This window comes from Leucoraja erinacea, chromosome 32 (assembly GCF_028641065.1).
Source record: "Leucoraja erinacea ecotype New England chromosome 32, Leri_hhj_1, whole genome shotgun sequence".
Taxonomy (NCBI): domain Eukaryota; kingdom Metazoa; phylum Chordata; class Chondrichthyes; order Rajiformes; family Rajidae; genus Leucoraja; species Leucoraja erinaceus.
The window spans coordinates 8547260-8565950 of NC_073408.1; the positions used below are offsets into that span (position 1 = coordinate 8547260).

An 18691-nucleotide genomic window follows, 5' to 3' on the forward strand; every position below is an offset into this window, starting at 1 on the left:
CTCCTTATTAATTTGAAGGTGTGTATGCGTGAATCCATTCAATGTGTTTGGGCAAGTGACAATAAAATGATTAGATATATAGTCACCGAGTCATCCAGCACAAAAATAGGCTTTTCAGCCCAACTTGTCCACACTGATCAAGAGGCCTTATCTGGACTAGTCCCTCCTGCCCACGTTTGGCCCATATCCTTGCAAACCTGTCCTATCCATGTACCTATCCAAGTTTAATGGTGTTATGGTACCTGCTTCAACTACTTGACCTGTAGAGTTGCTGCTTTCCAGCACCAGAGACCCAGGTTCAATCCTGACTATGGGTGCTGTCTGTGCGGAGGTTGCACGTTCTCCCTGTGACTGCGTGGGTTTCCTTCGGGTGCTTCCGGTTCCTCCCACATCCCAAAGACTTGCGGGTTTGTAGGTTAATTTGTTTCGGTAAAATTGTCCCTGGCGTGTAGGATAGAACTAGTGTAGGATAGAACTGGTCAGCATGGATCCGATGGGCCGAAGGGCTTTTCCCCACGCTCTATCAATAAAAATTAAACTAAAATCAACATTTTTTTAATTAATATTTTTGTAGGAGGTGTGAGAATGATTCCATCACTGCCCCGTATTAAAGGATATGCCATGTTTCTTACCAATACAATCGATGGACATCAGCTGGAGTTAAATGTGCAAATCGCTAACAGCTAAAGGAGTTGGAAAATGATGTTAGTTTTCATTTATCAGATCAGATTCCCATACATAATCTCACTGGGGACATTCAGCAAAAATTACTTTAATTGGTAAAATGTTTAATTGATGAAAATATTGCATTTACTTTGAAAAATGGAACAGTGCTTGAACTAATTAAATATTCTAAAAGGAAAATAATAATGTTTAGGCATTGACAGAATGGAATGGAATCAATGTACTGATGCCTTATCATCAAATAATTGGTGCATAATTGATACAATATCAGATGCTTAATTGATACAACATTATTGAGGTGATTTGCATTGCAATGAACTATAGGAGAGCATGGAAGATTTATAACACTCTAACCAAGCTCTCCTGGTCTTTGTACCTTTTCATAACTAGTTTCTCTCTCTCTCTCCTGACTCTCAGTCTGAAGAAGGATCTCAAGTCAGGTCAAGACACTTTTATTTCTATAGCACCTTTAAAAAACAACTCTCGTTGGCCAAAGTGCTTTACATTGGTGGAGGTACTAATGTTATACAACAGTGGTTCATAGATTAAGTACATACATAAATACATACATATAGCCCTCCCTCAGAGGATGTCAAGAAAGGCTTGAGAGTAAAGATGAGTTTTAAGTCTCGACTTAAAGGAGTCGATGGAGGGGGCAGTTCTGATGGGAAGAGCTGAACGTCACTTTTCTCCAGAGGTGCTGCCTGACCCGCTGAGTTACTCCAGCACTCTGTGTTTCTCTCATGTGGCAGATTACCTCTTCTGCTCCTCAAGGTGGTATTTACTGGGAGCTTACAATTTGGGGGCGTTTATTGATTCTCATTGATCTTTGGAGCAGAGACACAATGTGTCTCACCTTTACTCAGTTATCTTGAGACATTCTCAGATGTTGATGAGAACTTGCTGTGTCCACCAACTGGCTGTGGTTTACCAACAACTATAGGACTATAACTAATATGTCACTGGCGGTAAAACCTCTTGACTCATCACAATCTGACAAAACCTTGAATAATAAAAAGCTCTCTTTCATTTTTGAATTTTTAATTTATATCAATGCTTTCGATTCTGAAAACTAATGCTGAAATGCACAGCTGTTACCAAAGGACAGACAACAGTGGACAAGTGAAATTGCAGCCCTGGGGGGATACATCCTGTCAGAGGGGAACAATGAGAATTGATTTGCAATATAAGGAGGCAGGATGTGCAGTGTGTGGGAGGAACACAAAGGCAATTAACAAGCTTTACAGTTGGTGCAGAAAGACGTTTGTTAAGGGCCTGTCCACTTGGGCATCATTTGCGCCTCATTTACGCATCATGTAGAAAATTGGTCGATGCGCCGTGATGCGTTGAGGGCCCGTGGGTGACGCGCGCATAGCGCATGGTGAGGCATGGAATCATATGTATCACGCGGCGCTCCAGGATTTCGTAGTTTACCGAAATCCTCGCACGCCACCTGCGTGACGTATCGCTGACGCACGCTGATGCATTGGCTGCACACACTGACACATTGGCGTTGCACGCTGTATCGCCATGCGCCAACTTCCGTAAACATGCAACGCCGCGCAACGCACATACGCAGTCGGCCCACCGTTTACGCGTCATGTAACCTCTCACCTCGTCCACACAGACCTCTTCCTGGGTTTCTTGCTAGCCTTTCTTGTTGTACTCCTGCCTGGCTGATCTGTAAGTATGAGGGCTGCTGCTAACAGACGTCTCCGTTGTTGCTGTTGCAATAGCATCTGTGGTTCTTCCATGATGGTCCATGATGCAGAATAGGGAAGCAGTGTGTTCTATTGACGTCAACACGCACCAGACGGCTGTGCTGACGCATGATGACACGTGATTTGCGTGCGACTGTCGCACATCAATCACTACCGGCCTGTTGCGTAAAGACGTGCAAATGACGCCCAAGTGGGACAGGCCCTTTAGACTCTTCCTCATCAATGCTGAGTTACATTCTAGTTTAGAGATACAGCGTGGAAACAGGCTCACCGACCAACAATCACCCCTTACACTAATTCTATCCTACACATTTCGGGATAATTTTACATTTTCACCTTAGCCAATTAATCCGCAAACCTGCGGAATATGGGAGGAAGCCAGAGCACCTGGAGAAAACCCACGCAGTCACAGGGAGAACATGCAAACTCCATACAGACAGCAACCATAGTCTTGATTAGTTTACAGATACAGCGTAGAAACAGGCCCTTCGGCCCACCAAGTCTGCGCCAACCAGCGATCCCCGTACTATCCTACACACAAGGGACAATTTTAAATGTTTTACCTGAGCCAATTAACCTACAAACCTAGACATCTTTGGAATGTGGGAGGAAATCGGAATACCCGGAGAAAACCCACGCAGTCATGGGGAGAGTGTACGAATTCTGCACAGGGAACACCCGTAGTCAGGATCGAACCCGGGTCTCTGGCACTGTAAGGGGGCAACTCTACCGCTGAGCCACCGCACCAACCTAATTTTTTACATTTGTTTAATATATTTATTTTGCCTGGTTTCATACAAATCCATTTTATCGTATAAATTATTGCAACAATTAACCAAGCGGGGCTGTTTATCTGCAACATAATCTGTTACTAGCAAAGCAGAAGAAGATGCTCTCAGTAGAATATACTTCCTCTACAAAGGGGTATCTGTTTCCATGGTGATCTCACTCTGAATTCCTGCATTTGAAATATTGCTTCATATTGAACATTTTCAAGCACAAAATTACATTATAAAAAATGGATTTAATCCTTTTGATTATTTATTCTGTTAATTTTTTCTAACTTTATTTGTTAAAAACTTGAGCAATTTGTAAAACTGCATAAATATATTATGGACTCATGTTCAGTCTTATCCCCATACACTTGCAGGGACTGCATGGCAACTCACGTCCATTTAAGAACAGTTTACGTAATGCCTCAAAGGTTCTATCGTATTAGAGAAATGTTAAATACCCCAATGCATGAATGAATTAATGAATGAATGAATGAATGAATGATTGAATGTTTGAATGAATGAATGAATGATGATTGAATGAATGAATGATTGAATGAATGAATGAATGGATGAATGTATGAATGAATTAATGAATGAATGAATGAGTACTTTATTGTCACGTGTAACCAGTCGCTGTGATATTCTTTGCTTGCTTATCCAAGGTATGCAAATAGTGGCTACATAAGGGAGCTGACAAAGTTACGAAGAATACACTTAGTATCTGCGCCAGGTCCCCCTTTGCTCCCCCCCCACCATTCCCCCCCCCCCCCCCCCCCCCAACGCCAGATCCCCATTGTCCATTGTCCTCCCCCTCTCTCACGGCCATCACCCCATGCTGAGTCCTCCATTCTTCCTCTTGTCCATCATCTAGTTCCTTCCCTCGGCAGCGACGTCCTCACTCCACGCGGTCCGTCCACATCCGGCGGTCAGCGCCAATGTTCCTTGAGACTAAAATACACGCAACATTCAACAAATTCATTGATCTATTGGATTGCTTCTCTATTGATTAACTGGTGGGTCTGTTGGAGCCTTGGTGCTGTCAGAGTGCAAGAGGAGCCTGTTCAACTGAGCTCATGTAGAGTATTATCAACTGCAGTAGAATTGATTCTGATTCTCCAACTCAGTCCCTGTGGCTCTGCAAATTTGTTTTCTCTCAAGTACCTATCCGATTGAATGATTATCAACAAGCTTGTGAAGCATTTTTTTAGTAGGAAGTGAGAACAGGCATAATGTGGAAGAGTCAAAGAGCTGCACAGCACAGAGAGAGGCCCTTCGTCCCTACTTGCCCACACCGACCAACATGTTCCATCTACACTAGTCTCACTTCCCTGTGTTTGGCCCATATCCCTCTACACCATCTTATCCATGTACCTATCCTAAGGTTTCTTAAACTTTGCGATAGTACCTGCCTTAACTACCTCCTCCGGCAGTTCCGGTTTCCTCCCACATTCCAAAGGAATGCAGGTTTGGAGGTGAATTGGCTTCTGTAAATTGCACCTCAGTATGTAGGATAGAACAAGTGAACGGTAGGAGTGGACTCGGTGGGCCGAAATGCCTGTTTCCACACTGTATCTCTAAACTAAAGTCAACTATTTTCTCAAACATTACCAGTATAATCTCACTCAAGCCTGAACTTAGCGTAAAGGCTCCTGTGTGATCCACATTATTTATCCGGTAACAGGGCGCCTTGCTCCGCTTCACTCAAGAGCTCAGGTTAAACTTTAACTTTCAATTGAATACCCTGTTACTTTGTTATAGACTTTTTTTGCCAGCCCGATGTTAATTAAAACCAGCTCTTAAAAGTTTCAAATTAAATTCTCTTCTGCCAAAAATTTTAAACCAGTGCGTTTCATCTCCGAAGTTTATTTTTCCTCCTGTATTTCGGCAGAAGAACCGCATTTATACCCTCCGAGACAATGGGATGTATTGAGTTTAAACATCTGATCTTCAGAATTTTTTTTTTTAAATAAGTTGTCATTCAGGTCCAAACAACAATGGTTGTACTACAGCATTGTTTAAGTTTGGCTTATTTCTCTTGCCAAATGTGTTTAACTCAAACTGACAGCGTTGAATCGGAAAAAGCTTAATGTACGCAACAGAAAAATGCTGTCAATCTTTAATTTCTGTTTAATATTTATACATTTGGACCAGACACAAGCCAGAGATATTTTGAGGTATTTTGAGGTGTTTTGTAAAGTGTAACAGATCATTTCACCTCCATCATCTCTGCTCAGTTTCATTTACCGTCACGTATACCGAGGTACAGTGAAAAGCTTTTTTCGTTGCCTGCTATCCAGTCAGCGGAAAGACAACACATGATTACAATCGATCCATTTACAGTGTGAAATGTCCCTGTCCCACTTAGGAAACATGAACCGAAACCTCTGGAGACTTTGCGCCCCACCCAAGGTTTCCGTGCGGTTCCCGGAGGTTGCAGGTGGTTGCCGGAGGTTGCAGGTAGTGGAAGCGGGTAGGGAGACTGACAAAAACCTCTGGGAACCGCACGGAAACCTTGGATGGGGGGGCAAAGTCTCCAGAGGTTTCCGTTCAGGTTTCCTAAGTGGGACAGGGGGGGATACATGATAATGGAATAACGTTTACTGCAAGCTACAGCCAGCAAAGTCCAATCAAGGATAGTCTGAGGGTCATCAAATAGAATGGAATAGGAAAGGATACATGTTATTGTCACATGTGACAAGGCACAGTGAAATTCTTTGCTTGCATTCCCAATGTATACAAGTAGCGGACACATACAGCGCTGACAATTACAAAGCACGCCGGCTCCTCCTTTAGTATTCCCCTCTCCCCTCCCCCCATGCCGAGTTCCCATTGTCCCTCCCGCCCCATTGTCCATAGTTCTTCCCCTTATCTACCACAAAGAGGTAGATAGTAGTTCCACATTGCTGGTACACAAAAATGCTGGAGAAACTCAGCGGGTGCAGCAACATCTATGGAGCGAAGGAAATAGGCAACGTTTCGGGACGAAACGTTGCCTATTTCCTTCGCTCCATAGACGCTGCTGCACCCGCTGAGTTTCTCCAGCATTTTTGTACACCTTCGATTTTCCAGCATCTGCAGTTCCTTCTTAAACAGTTCCACATTGCTCACTGGTTGTGGTGGGGTGATTCGGTCCCAGATAACTGCTGGTGAGAAGAAACTGTCCATTTAGAATCTATCAATTAAATCCAGCAATTTATCAATCACCTATCAATGGGAGCAAGATCTCAAATGTGATTGAAGTCAATCTATCGCAGATAAACCAATCCATTGGAGCTGAAGTGAGTGCCATTTCCGTGATGGAGCTTGGTTAAAATAGTGGCTGTGGGGTGGATTGTCATGTTATTTTCAGGCACATTTTAGTGCAGCATAGAACAGGATTTAGCATGATTTTGAAACATAAATGGTATTATCATGGAAGGGCCAATGTAACTGCTATTTTCTACAATCTGAAAATGTGTGCTATCAATACAGCTCGGATCATGTTTTAAAAAACATGCAAGTATTTTATAGTAAGATTGAATATTAGCAAATAATATGTGTAGACTTGCTCCCCCAACTGTTTATTCCTGGGAATCTTTCTGTCCGTCTCTCTCGCTCTCTCTCTCTCTCTCTCTCTCTCTCTCTCTCTCTCTCTGTCTCTCTCTCTCTCTCTCTCTCTCTCTCTCTCTCTCTCTCTCTCTCTCTCTCTCTCTCTCTCTCTCTCTCTCTCTCTCTCTCTCTCTCTCTCTCTCTCTCGCTCCCTCTCTCTCTGCTCTCTCTCTCTCTCTCTCTCTCTCTCTCTCTCTCTCTCTCCTACCTCTCTCTCATCTCTCTCTCTCTTTCTCTCTCTCTATCGGTCTCTCTCTCTCTCTCTCTGTCTCTCTCTCTCTTCTCTCTCTCTCTCTCTATCTCTCTCTCTCTCTCTCTCTCTCTCTCTCTCTCTCTCTCTCTCTCTCTCTCTCTCTCTCTCTCTCTCTCTCTCTCTCTCTCTCTCTCTCTCTCTCTCTCTCTCTCTCTCTCCCTCTCTCTCTCTCTCTCTCTCTCTCTCTCTCTCTCTCTCTCTCTCTCTCTCTCTCTCTCTCTCTCTCTCTCTCAGAGAGAGAGAGAGTCTCTCTCTCTCGCTCTCTCTCTCTCCCCCTCCCTCTCCCTCTCTCTCTCTCTCTCTCTCTCTCTCTCTCTCTCTCTCTCTCTCTCTCTCTCTCTCGTTCACTATCTCTCTTTCTCTCTCCTCTCTCTCTCTCTCTCACTCACTCACTCTCTGTAACAGCCAAATGCTTTACGGAACCAGATCCTTATTTAATTCCACGAGTGACACACAGATTATGTGAGGAAGTGGTTGTCCTTTAGTGGAGCCCAGTGCAATACAGAAGCCAGATGTGGTGGGGAGGACTTTAGTCTTTTTACTCTAGAGAACCATTCGGTGAGGAGTGAGAAGAGCAGTGCTCCTCCAGGTGTGGTCCCTTGTGAGACAACACCTGGAGTATTGTGTACAGTTTTGGTCTACAAATTTGAGGAAGGACATTCTTACTATTGAGGGAGTGCAGCGTAGGTTCACGAGATTAATTCCTGGGATGATGGGACTGTCATATGCTGAGAGAATTGAGCGGCTGGGCTTGTTTACTCTGGAATTTAGAAGGATGGGAGGGGATCTTTTTGAAACACCTAAGATTATTAAGGGTTTGGATACGCTAGAGGCAGAAATCATGTTCCCAATTTTGGAGGTTCCAGAACCAGGGGCCACAGTTTAAAAATAAGGGGTAAGCCATTTAGAACGGAGATGAGGAAAATCTTTTTCACACAGAGTGTTGTGAATCTGTTAAAATCTCTGCCTCAGAAGGCAGTGGAGGCCAATTCTCTGGACGATTTCAAGAGAGTGTTAGATAGAGCTCTTAAAAATACCAGTCAGGGGGTATGTCGAGAGGGCTGGAATGGGGTAGTGATTGTGGATGATCAGCCATGATCATATTGTATGGCTGTGCTGGCTCGAAGGGCCGAATGGCCTATTCCTGCACCTATTGTCTATTGTCTATAATACTGACAAGCAACCAGTCATCTTCCGCCATTGCAATTATCATTTAATTCTCATTTGGTTAGAAAGAAATGAAGCAGGAACTTGTGAATTGTCAAAGGTGATCTGGCCAAAGGGTGAATTTTAAATGAAGAAATAAATTAAGAACTGGCCTATTTTATGACATTTTCAAATAATTTCCTATCTCTACCGGGTAGATGTTCAATCAGCTTCGTCCCTCCAATACCCAGATGTAGCAGAGCACAGTAGCGCAGCGCTAGACTTGTGACCTTATACAGTGGCAGAGACCCGGGTTCAATCCTGACTATGGTTGTAGTCGCTATGGAGTTTGTACTTTCTCCCCTGTTGGTTTTCTCCAGTCTCCTCCCACGCTCCAATGATGTAGAAGTTTGCAGGTTAATTGGCATCAGTAACATTGTAAATTGTCCCTATTGTGTAGGGAATGCTAGTGTACGGGCAGTTCGCTGGTCAGCGTGGACTCAGTGGGCGGAAGGGCCTGTTTCCACCCTGTATCTCCTAAATCTAAAATCTTAAATCTAAAGTTTAATAAATCTCTTCCAATCCAGCATTGCAAAGCACAGTGGGGTGGCCCTCAATCAGGGGGGGGGTTTCACCCTCAGGACCACATGAGTGTTAAGGGTGTTTCCTTTAAAGATGGGTCCAAACACTATTGAATGTATCGACACTGAGGATGTGGGAAGAGTTTTTGCAGGTTTTTTTTAGTTTTGTTTAGTTTTTATTCTGGGTGAAGTGTCTTTTTGGGGAAAAAAAGTGTAATCCAGGGGACCACAGTCTAGGGTCCCACCTATGCTGGACACTGAGGGGCAGAGTCTGGTCACTCGGACAAGAGAAGGGATGTCACGCCAGGGAACCACGTGAGTGGCAAGGGTGTTTTATGTAAACACAGGTGCGGGTAATGCTGTGTGCGGCACTATTGAATGTACCAACAACTGTGGATGCCTGAAGAGTTTTGTGTGCAGTTTTACATTTTGTGAATGTTTTTTAATCTTAACAAAGTTTTAGTTTTGAAATTTAAAATAAAACTACACTTATGCCCCTGTCCCACTTAGGAAACCTGAACGGAAACCTCTGGAGACTTTGCGCCCCACCCAAGGTTTCCGTGCGGTTCCCAGAGGTTTTTGTCAGTCTTTCTACCTGCTTCCACTACCTGCAACCTCCGGCAACCACCTGCGACCTCCGGGAACTGCACGGAAACCTTGGGTGGGGGGCAAAGTCTACAGAGGTTTCCGTTCAGGTTTCCTAAGTGGGACAGGGGCATAAGGCGCCCTCCATCTCTTTATTAGGTGTGCCTTAAATATACCGTACCCTCATTGACTTTAATCATCCTGCCACTGTTGACCTTGCCTTTAGATGTTGGGACCTCCTCTCACTATCCCATCTCTGAGAACACAGGGGTACCCGGTATGGGGGGGACTGATAACTAAGGGGGATCTGGCATGGGAGGGCCGCTGAGAACAAATAACGGCCTGGCATGTGGAGGGGGTGAGGGGCGAGGCGCTGAGAACTAAGGGGACCCGTCATGGGGTGGGGGGCTGCTGAGAACTAATGAGGACCAGGGGGTGGGGGGGGGGGGTGGGGTTGGGAACGGGGGGGGGGGGGGGGGAGCTGGTGATTATTTACAAAGAAGCAATTATGCTTTTTGTAACTTTCCCAGCACCTTTGTGGTGACTCTTTTGTGCACTTTGTATGCTAAAACAAAACATTTTCACTGTAACTAAATGTAAGTGACAATAAAGTATCATCATCACCATCTCTGCCTGTTTGATCCAGATTTTGGTCGCCTTAACCTAACCTCGTGTGACACGGCATTTGATAATGCTCATGTGCAACAGTTTGAGATCTCGTAAAGGCAAAAGGTAAACAGCGTTTGTCATTGCAGAACCAACCGCAGATTTGCAATCACGTGTTTGAGTAATGTTAGACTCACGCTCATTTCCCGACCTAAAATGTTATTGTTTGCTATTCTTGTAAAACATAACACGGGTTATCACTATACTCTTAATCCCATTACACTTGTGAAGCATAACGTTTTCATAATTCATGCAAGCTGGAATTCCACAGTGGGCTTCCTGCAGTTGCGTTTTATGTAGTTAGTCTGCAATTTAGACCGCTGAAACTTCAGGGATAATTTGTCTTGGATTACTTTGCTAAATAGGTATGGAGATACAGATCCCCAATCGTACTCTGTCTCTGCCATTCAGTTCCAATGAGGTCAATGCAGCTGAATGTGTGGGTACTGGGGTGATAGATGTGAGCTTAGCATTAGTGTCCGAGATGAATTTCACTTGTCAATTACGGAACCATCAATATTTTTCTTTCATTTTATACATATTGGACTGCGGAACATTGGTGAAGTAGAATTCCAAAAGCCCGAGACAGCTCTCTGTCTTGGCCCAGCAATGTTACCCGACCTTTTCACTGGGATGTTACCTGGGCTTGTACTTTTGAATTATAGGAAGAGAGGGATATGATGGGCCAGCATGGATGAGTTGGGCTGAAGGTCCTGTATCTGTGCCGTATGACTATGACTCACACAGGATGGATAGGCTGGGGCATTTTCAGTAGCCGGCTGAGTGAGGGGTGACCTTATTGAGGTGTACAAGATCATGAGGAACATGGATGAAATGAATGCTCACAGTACTTTTTTTCAAAAACCAGAGGCTGAAGGTGAGGGGGGAGAGATTTAAGAGGGAGCTCAGGGACAACCTTTCACTCAGACGATAGTCGCTATCTGGAAAGAACTGCCGGAAGAAGCTGTAGAACTGGATGGAATTCCTACTTTTAAAATACATTTGGACAGATGTATGGATAGGAAGGGCTTAAAGCGAGGTGGGCCAAATGCAGGCAAATGGGACTGGTTTAGAATGCCAACATTGGCTGGCGTGGACCAGGCCGGCTATAGGGCCTGTTTCCTGGCTGCTGAGTTCAATGACTCTACGATGAAGTCCTAACCTGAGTCTGAGCTGGAGGGACAATTTTTCCATTTTCCACATCAGCTGCCTCTGGAGATTGGCACTTTGTGGCAAATTAATGCTGTTGTTTCTGAATTACGACTAGATTTGTGCTCCAGGTAATGCCCAGCGCGAAACAGATTGAGATTGTCCAAACTCATTTCACCTTGGTGATAGCTTGTTTCAACGTGTCCAGCAAGTTAATGGCGACCAAAGAATTATTTACTTTCATTGTCGAATATCGTTAACGTGAGCTACATTCCTTGATGCGTTATTTTCTGGACATGCTGTAGATAGCATTTCTTGCTTTGTAATCTGAAGGTAACCTAATCTAATTGACTTGCTGAGAAATGAACACATTCAGATTTGCTAAGCCTCTCTGCCCACTGAACCTCTATGTCTTTTCCTTTCCATCGATGGAAAGTATCACCAGCAGGTAGCACTGATTGCTCACTTTCCCATGCTTGACCAAGTTAAAACTTGGCTTTGATTTATTAATCCATCGAGGGACTTGAGATCTATAAGGCACACAAATCAGCCGCATTAGTTTAATGGATTTCTGAAAATATTGAACCTTTCTGTGCACAGAGTTAAAATGTGGCAGACTTGTGACCCGCTACAAGTTAAGTATAGCTCGGTCACCTGGCAAATCCCCGCAGAAGATGAGGGGGTTTGGTTAAGTTACAAATAGTGATATCTGAAGCTACAGATGATGGAATCATGAGCAGGAAACAAAGTGCTGGAGGAACATAACAAGACAGCCATCATCTGTGGGGGAATTAATAGTGTAGGAAGGCACTGCAGATGTTGGATTACCCTAAAGATAAAACACAACATATTGCAGTAACTCAATGGGTCAGGCAGCATCTCTGGAGACAAGGCATAGGTGATGTTTCGGGTCGAGATTTGAATAAGGGCCTCGACCCAAAACGTCACCTGTTCCTTTTCTCCAGAGATGCTGCCTGACCCGCTGAGTTACTCCAGGATTTTTTGGTGTCTTTGATCTTCGAGGAATTGATAGGTTTGGTTTGATGGTTTATAATTAGAATGGAGAATGTTGGGGGCTGCAAAATAAGAAATCTCTCCCAAATGATGCACTAAATATGAATCTTTGATCTCCAGAACTGCTGCTGATGAATTAGGTTTCTTGCCCTGGCCAGCATTGATGTAGCTTCCACTGGGGGCTGGGGTTGTATTTAAACTCAACGGACCATGATCCAAAATAATATAGACAGAAAATGCTGGAGTAACTCAGCGGGACAGGCAGCACCTCTGGAGAGAATAGGTGATGTTTCGGGTCAAGACCTTTCTTCAGGCCGACAGTGAAGGGAGAGGGATACTAGAGATATGTGGAAGTGTAAGGCATGAAATCGACAGATCAAAGCAGTCGATGATCAGGGAAATGTAGAATGGTTCATTGTTCTTCAGGCTATTAAACCTGGTTCGGACAAAACTCTGATTATTAATAATAATAATAATAATAATAATAATGTTTATTTATATAGCACTTTTCATCAAAACCAGTATTTGAACCAAAGTGCTTTACAGAGATTGATTAAATTAATTGAACAGATCAATGCAATAACTCCATACAAATCAAAAAAAGAGAAAAAAGAGAAAAAGAAAAAAGACACAGAAACAGTAACCACTTTCTGTTATTTGCACTTTACCAGTTTATTTATTCATGTGTGTATATATTTATATCATGGTATATGGACACATTTATCTGTTTTGTAGTAAATGCCTTCTATTTTCTGTGTGCTTAAGCAAAGCACAAATTTCATTGTCCTATACAGGGACACATGACAATAAACTCACTTGAACTTGAACTTGAATTTGTTCGTTACTCTCACGTTACTCGGAATTTGCCCGAAACGTCACCCATTCCTCTCCAGAGTTGCTTCCTGTTCTGTTGAGTTACTCCAGCATTTTGTGTCTATCTTCGGTGTAAAGCAGCATCTGCAGTTCCTTCCTGCGCATCCTAAAGAATATGGATCTACCTGGCTAATTGTGCTGCGCAGCAGAAGGCAAGATCATGCTCAGTCATTCATCTGTTTGATTGTTGAGAAGTGGATTTCTCTGCTACAGGGAATAAATGCACATTCCATATTGAACCATCATAAACTGGAGTTCTGTGCAACAGTAACAAACACTGCAATGTGCAAATAGTCTATCAACCAAGGAAAATCCCAGCTGTTTCTTAATACTCTGCTTTCCAGCAGAAGAATGATGCCTTCTCTGTGAGGCAGCGACTACTGTTGCAAGATAACTATGCATCTATCACAACTTCAAGACAACCCGCCACTTCTGAAATATCAGCGTGGTGGTATCAGAATCATGGCAGCCAGGGTAGTCAGTGCAGGATTCCATAGGCAACCATGTTGTTTGGACCAGATTGTTTTAAGGCCTTTGGTCGAGAGACAAAGTCTGCTCCAGGACATTGAGCAAAGCTTTTGCCATTTAAAACAAAAAAATCCCTCTTCATCTTTTCTTCAACCCATGTTCTGAAGAGCTACTGAATGGACAAATGTGGCCTGTGTGTTGTGTTGGATGTAATCCTCCACCAATATCTCATCAATATATCAATATATCAATAACTGGTTCTCACCCAGTGTCACCAGGCTGCTGAAAGTTCATAGAGTCTCCTTCAATAAGCTAGGATGTAGTCTTGATCTTCCAACCTACCTCACTGTGGATCTTGGGTGAAGGGGGAAAGATTCAACTGAAATCTGAGAGGTACATTTTTCACACAAAGGGTGGTGGGTGCATGGAATGAGCTGCCAGAGGAGGTAGTTGAGGCTGGGACTATCGCAACGTTTACGACACAATTAGACAAGTACATGGAAAGGACAGGTTTAGAGGGATATGGGCCAAATGCGGGCAGGTGGAACTAGTGTAGATGTGACATGTTGGTCGGTGTGGGCCAATTGGCCCTGTTTCCACTCTATGACTATGACCACTGTGGACCTTAATGGTTCAATGGTTCTTTGTTGCCATGTATGCACAGCACAGTGAAATTCTTGTGCACATACACAAATGCATAATCGCCATAGTTGGATGATATTACAAATAAAAAGAAAAATAAACAGTCCAAGTCCAAAATCCACATGTTGGAAGTATTGGAGCTCCCTCGACCCTGGTAAGTCCCAGGCTGCTACACGGGATCTTTCTCTTGTAACTATAACGTTACCATGCTGCAACACTATATTCAGCACTCTGATATTTTTCTCACTACATTACCTGCTGTACTTGTGTATGGATACTTCTCCATGGATTGTCACCTTGTCATGGTGGAGAAGCTTGTGTGGACCTGGGATCCTGAGAGCGATGCCGTCTGGAGCTATGCTTCTGGTAGGGCCACCCATGGTGGTAAGGTCGAGGGGAGAGGTCTCTGACAAAGAGCAATCCAACCAAGACCTCAATGGTGGAACAGGCGGAGGAGGACGATGGCTGACCTTAGTGCAGCGTCACAACGGCTGGGAAGGCGGATGAAGGCTGCAGCAGAAAAGGGTCTCTGATCGTCTTGGACTCCATGCCACTGGATCCTGACCCAGATCTGTCAAGGACCGTGGGGTGGCTGTCTGTGCACCAGTCTCCCCACATTAAACAAAGTCATGCACACGCATCCTCCATTTAGGGAATAGCACCCTGGAGACACCCATGGTCAGCCACAACTGAAGGGGGCCCAAGGTGTGTATGGATTGATTATACTCAGGTACAGTATGATTTGATTTGACTGGATAGCAGGCAGATAAAGTTTTTTCCCTGTACCTCAGTTGACATGACAGTAATAAACCAACACTAATCCATGCCTAAAATAAGAGCATAAACCATAAAGGCAGGAGTAAAACAGAAAGCCTGGTCTACCCTTCGATGTTAAAGTTGATCTCCAGGCATTGACCAGATACCTGCCCGACCTACAGACCAACATCAAGGCACAACCACTGTACCTGGACCTTAATCGACAAGCCAGCAACTGTTGACAGTGAAAATTCCACATAAATACAGAAAGTATTGGAAACACTCAGCAGGTCAGGCAGCATCTGTGGAGAAAGAAACTGGGTGAGCCTTTGAGGTCAAGGACCACTCATCAGAAACCAAACGAAACTCGATAAATCACTAAGGTTCTGATGAAGGATCATTGACCTAAAACATGAAGTATGTAAGAAGAAACAGCAGATGGGGTTGGAAGATAGACACAAATGCTGGAGTAACTCAACAGGTCGGGCACCAGACTCTGATGAAGGGTCTCAACCCGAGACGTCACCGATCCCTGTTCTCCAGAGATGCTGCCTGACCCACTGAGTTGCACCAGCATTTTGTGTCTATCTTTGACCTAAAACATGAAGTTTGTTTCTCTCTCCGCAGTTGCTGCCTGACCTGTTCGGTGCTTCCTGCACTTTCTGCTTTGATTTGAGAGCAGGGGTACTAGCGCTCCAATCCCGAGTCTATCACTGCACAACTAGCTAGGTCACTCGGACTGTGTACATTAAGGTTAGACCATTCAGCTTCAGTATACTCGTCTCAATTTTGCTCGCATCTGTTATTGCAATACAGTGAGTATGATTTTACTGATTGTGTGCCTCCTTGTCACCTTCCACTCAGCTGACAGTGAACACAAACATGGACACAAAAAGCTGGAGTAACTCAGCAGGACAGGCTGCATCTCTGGAGAGAAGGAATGGGTGACGTTTCGGATCGAGACCCTTCCTCAGACTGGCCAGTAACGATGAACCATTCTGCATTTATTTGATCAACATCCGCTTTGATCTATCCCTTTTCACACCTTACCCTCCCATCTAGACCCTTTCCATTGTCTCGCAGTCTGAAGAAGGGGCTCAACCCGAAATATCACCTATTCCTTCTCTCCAGAGATGCTGCCCGTCCCGCTGAGTTACCCCAGCATTTTTGTGTCTTTCTTGATTATTTTTAGGCATATTGGACTATTTGCTTAGCGTGTGTAGAGTAAAACCAGTGGGTATGGACTTGACACCAGGTTCCCTGTAGGAGCTTGTTGATGGATATTTCTTCCAGATATCTCCAGGAGAAACTGATCGGGAGAAGCTGCCTTCGGCATAAACTAAAATATCATGGATTTGTGCAAAACACGAAGTGCTGGAGTGTCGGGCAGCATCTGTGGAGAGACCCGCAACATCACCCATTCCCTTTCTCCAGAGATGCTGCCTGTCCCGCTGAGTTACTCCAGCTATCTGTGTCTATCCTGAGTTGTATCCCCTGCTCTCCGCCGCTGTTTGCTGCACGACCCGTTCCCATTCTGTTCCGTTCCAGTCCGTGTAATTAGCATCTCATTAGCATGACATTAGCATCTGATTAGGCGGTGATTAGCATGCGGAGGTGGGGCAGCGGCGGCGGTGGGCGCTAGTGAGCTGGGCTGGGCTGGGCTGGGTTCGAGATGGGCTGGGCTGGGTGAGCGCTGGGCTGGGTTAGCGCGGCGCGGTTCGGAGCGGCACGGCGGCGGCGGCGGACGGTCTGACTGACTGACTGAGTGAGTGACTGACTGACTGACGGGCAGGGCAGCAGGCAGCAGGCAGGTGGAATCTGCAACATGGCGATGCTGGGCGCTGCTGTGGCTGCCGGAGCTTCGTACCATCTCCTCGCCCTCGCCGTCTGGGCACTCTTCATCACTAAAGGTAAGAGGGGATCGTGGAGGGAATGGACTCTGAGAGTCTTGCTGCGGAGTGGAGAGAAGGGGATAGAGAAGGAGAGAGGAGAAGAGAGAGGGGGAGAAAGAGGATAGGGAGAGGGATATAGAGAGTGGGGGAGAGAGACACACAGAGAGGAGGAAGAGGGAAAGAGAAAGGGAGAAGTGATAGAGGGAAAGGGAGAAGGGGATATATGGAGAGAGGAAGGGAGCATAGAGAGGGAGAGGGATAAGAGAGGGAGTGAGAGTGAGAGAGAGAGAGCCGGAGAGGGAGTGTGTTGCAGGGAGCGCCGAGCCCAGCGCAGGGATAGCCCCGGCAAAGTTGCCGCCGTGCCCGCTCCCGTCTCCCGGCCATCGGCTCTCCGCTGCCCGGCTGTGTGGAGCAGACGTGCCCGGCACGGTGGGCAGGCAGGGGGTGAGCTGTGTGGGGTAGAGTCCCGCTCGCCCCACAGGCGGCACGGAGCTGAGCTGAGCCGCGTTGATCCCGGGCTGGATGCGGGAGCGGGGAAAAGTTGCGAGAGAGAGAGAGAGTCCGTGTTATTTAATGACAGTTTGATGTATTTCCCCCTCTCTCCATCTGCCGGGAGGGTGAAGGGGCCGCGCTGTTTGCCGCTGACCCTCGGCTTGCTGGGGCCGGGGGTGGACGGGCCCTCGGGGGGCAATGAATCCCCCCATCCACCCCCTTCCCGAGCGGGAGGAAGAGAACGGGGAAGGCGGCAACGCCCGGGTCTGCGCTGTGCCCGCGTCTCCCGGGGGTCTGCCCTGGCAATCTGTTGCTGGAGCTATCAGAGGAGACCCCCCTCCCCGTCCCCTTCCCTCACCCCCCCCTCCCCTTTCCCCCCTCCTCTCTCTCCCTCTCACCCCTCCCCCTCCTCCTCCCCCCCCTCCTCCTCCCCTCTCTCTCCCCCCCTCCCCCCCTCTCCCCCCCCCCCCCCCCCCCCCCCCCTCTCCTCCCTCCCCCCCCCTCCCCTCCCCCTTCCATCCCCCATCCTCACCCCCCCCTCCTTTCCCTCCCCTATAATCACCCCCTCCTTCCCACCCCATCCCTAATACCTCCCGCCCCCCTCATACACTCCCTCCCTCAACCCCCTCCCAGACTAATGCCCCTGCTCCCCGCATGTCCCTGTCCTTCCCTCCTCCCCCCCACCCCGCTCCTGCCCACCCACCCCCCTGCATCCCTCAAGCCCCCCCCACCCCCTCCCTCCCTCCCTCCTTCCCACAAATACCATCTCCTGCCCCTCCACGTCCCACATACACTCCGCAAGCCCCAAGCCATCCTCCCTCCACTACTATGCCCTCTTCACCCTCACCCTTCCCCTCGGTCTCCCCCTACCCCGTGGACCTCCCCCCGCCGGGGGCCGGGTCGCTACACGGCTGGTAGCCGCAGCCTCGCCATGTGTGTGTCTCCGCCGCAGAGCGGCCTCGTCCCCTGGCCAGTGTCACGGTGTGTGGCGCTGGGGCGCCCGCTGTGTCCGGGAGGCTGCGGGCATCTGTGTGCTGGATGGCGGCGGTGACCGGACCCACCCCCCACCCACTGGTCCTGATGGTGTGGGTGGGGGTTCAGGTGACACAGCGCCCCTCAATCAGTGCCCGGCCTTTCCCGTTCAACATCATTCATTTCCCCAGTTACTCCGGGCATTGTTTGCAAGTTTTTTTTTGTTACGTGGTGGTTGGTTTGGGAAGGGACGGGGGGTGGTCAGGGCCCGACCGAGGCAGCGCACTGGCATCCTCTCTCCCTCCCTCTCTCCCTTTCTCCCTCCTTTCCTCCCTCTCCCCCCTTTCTCCTTCCCTCTCCCCCTCGCCACTGTCACGCACAAGAGCACCTCTCCTCTCTCGCTGCCCGCGGGAAGCTGATTGAACCAGAGAGC

At 46.8% G+C, this 18691-nt stretch overlaps 1 protein-coding gene across 5 annotated transcripts in view; it reads left to right on the forward strand.

The window, feature by feature from the left end:
* Positions 1-16579: 16579 nt before the first annotated feature.
* LOC129712327 (cell adhesion molecule 1-like) overlaps positions 16580-18691 on the forward strand; it is a 258844-nt gene continuing 256732 nt past the window's right edge. For 3 of the 5 annotated variants that reach the window (XM_055660660.1, XM_055660664.1, XM_055660661.1), the window contains exon 1: positions 16581-16812. In XM_055660660.1, the coding sequence (XP_055516635.1) occupies positions 16728-16812 (85 nt within the window). In that variant the 5' untranslated portion in view covers positions 16581-16727. Of the gene's footprint in view, positions 16813-18691 lie in introns of all 5 variants that reach the window. The other 2 variants (XM_055660663.1, XM_055660662.1) reach the window with 2 other exon arrangements.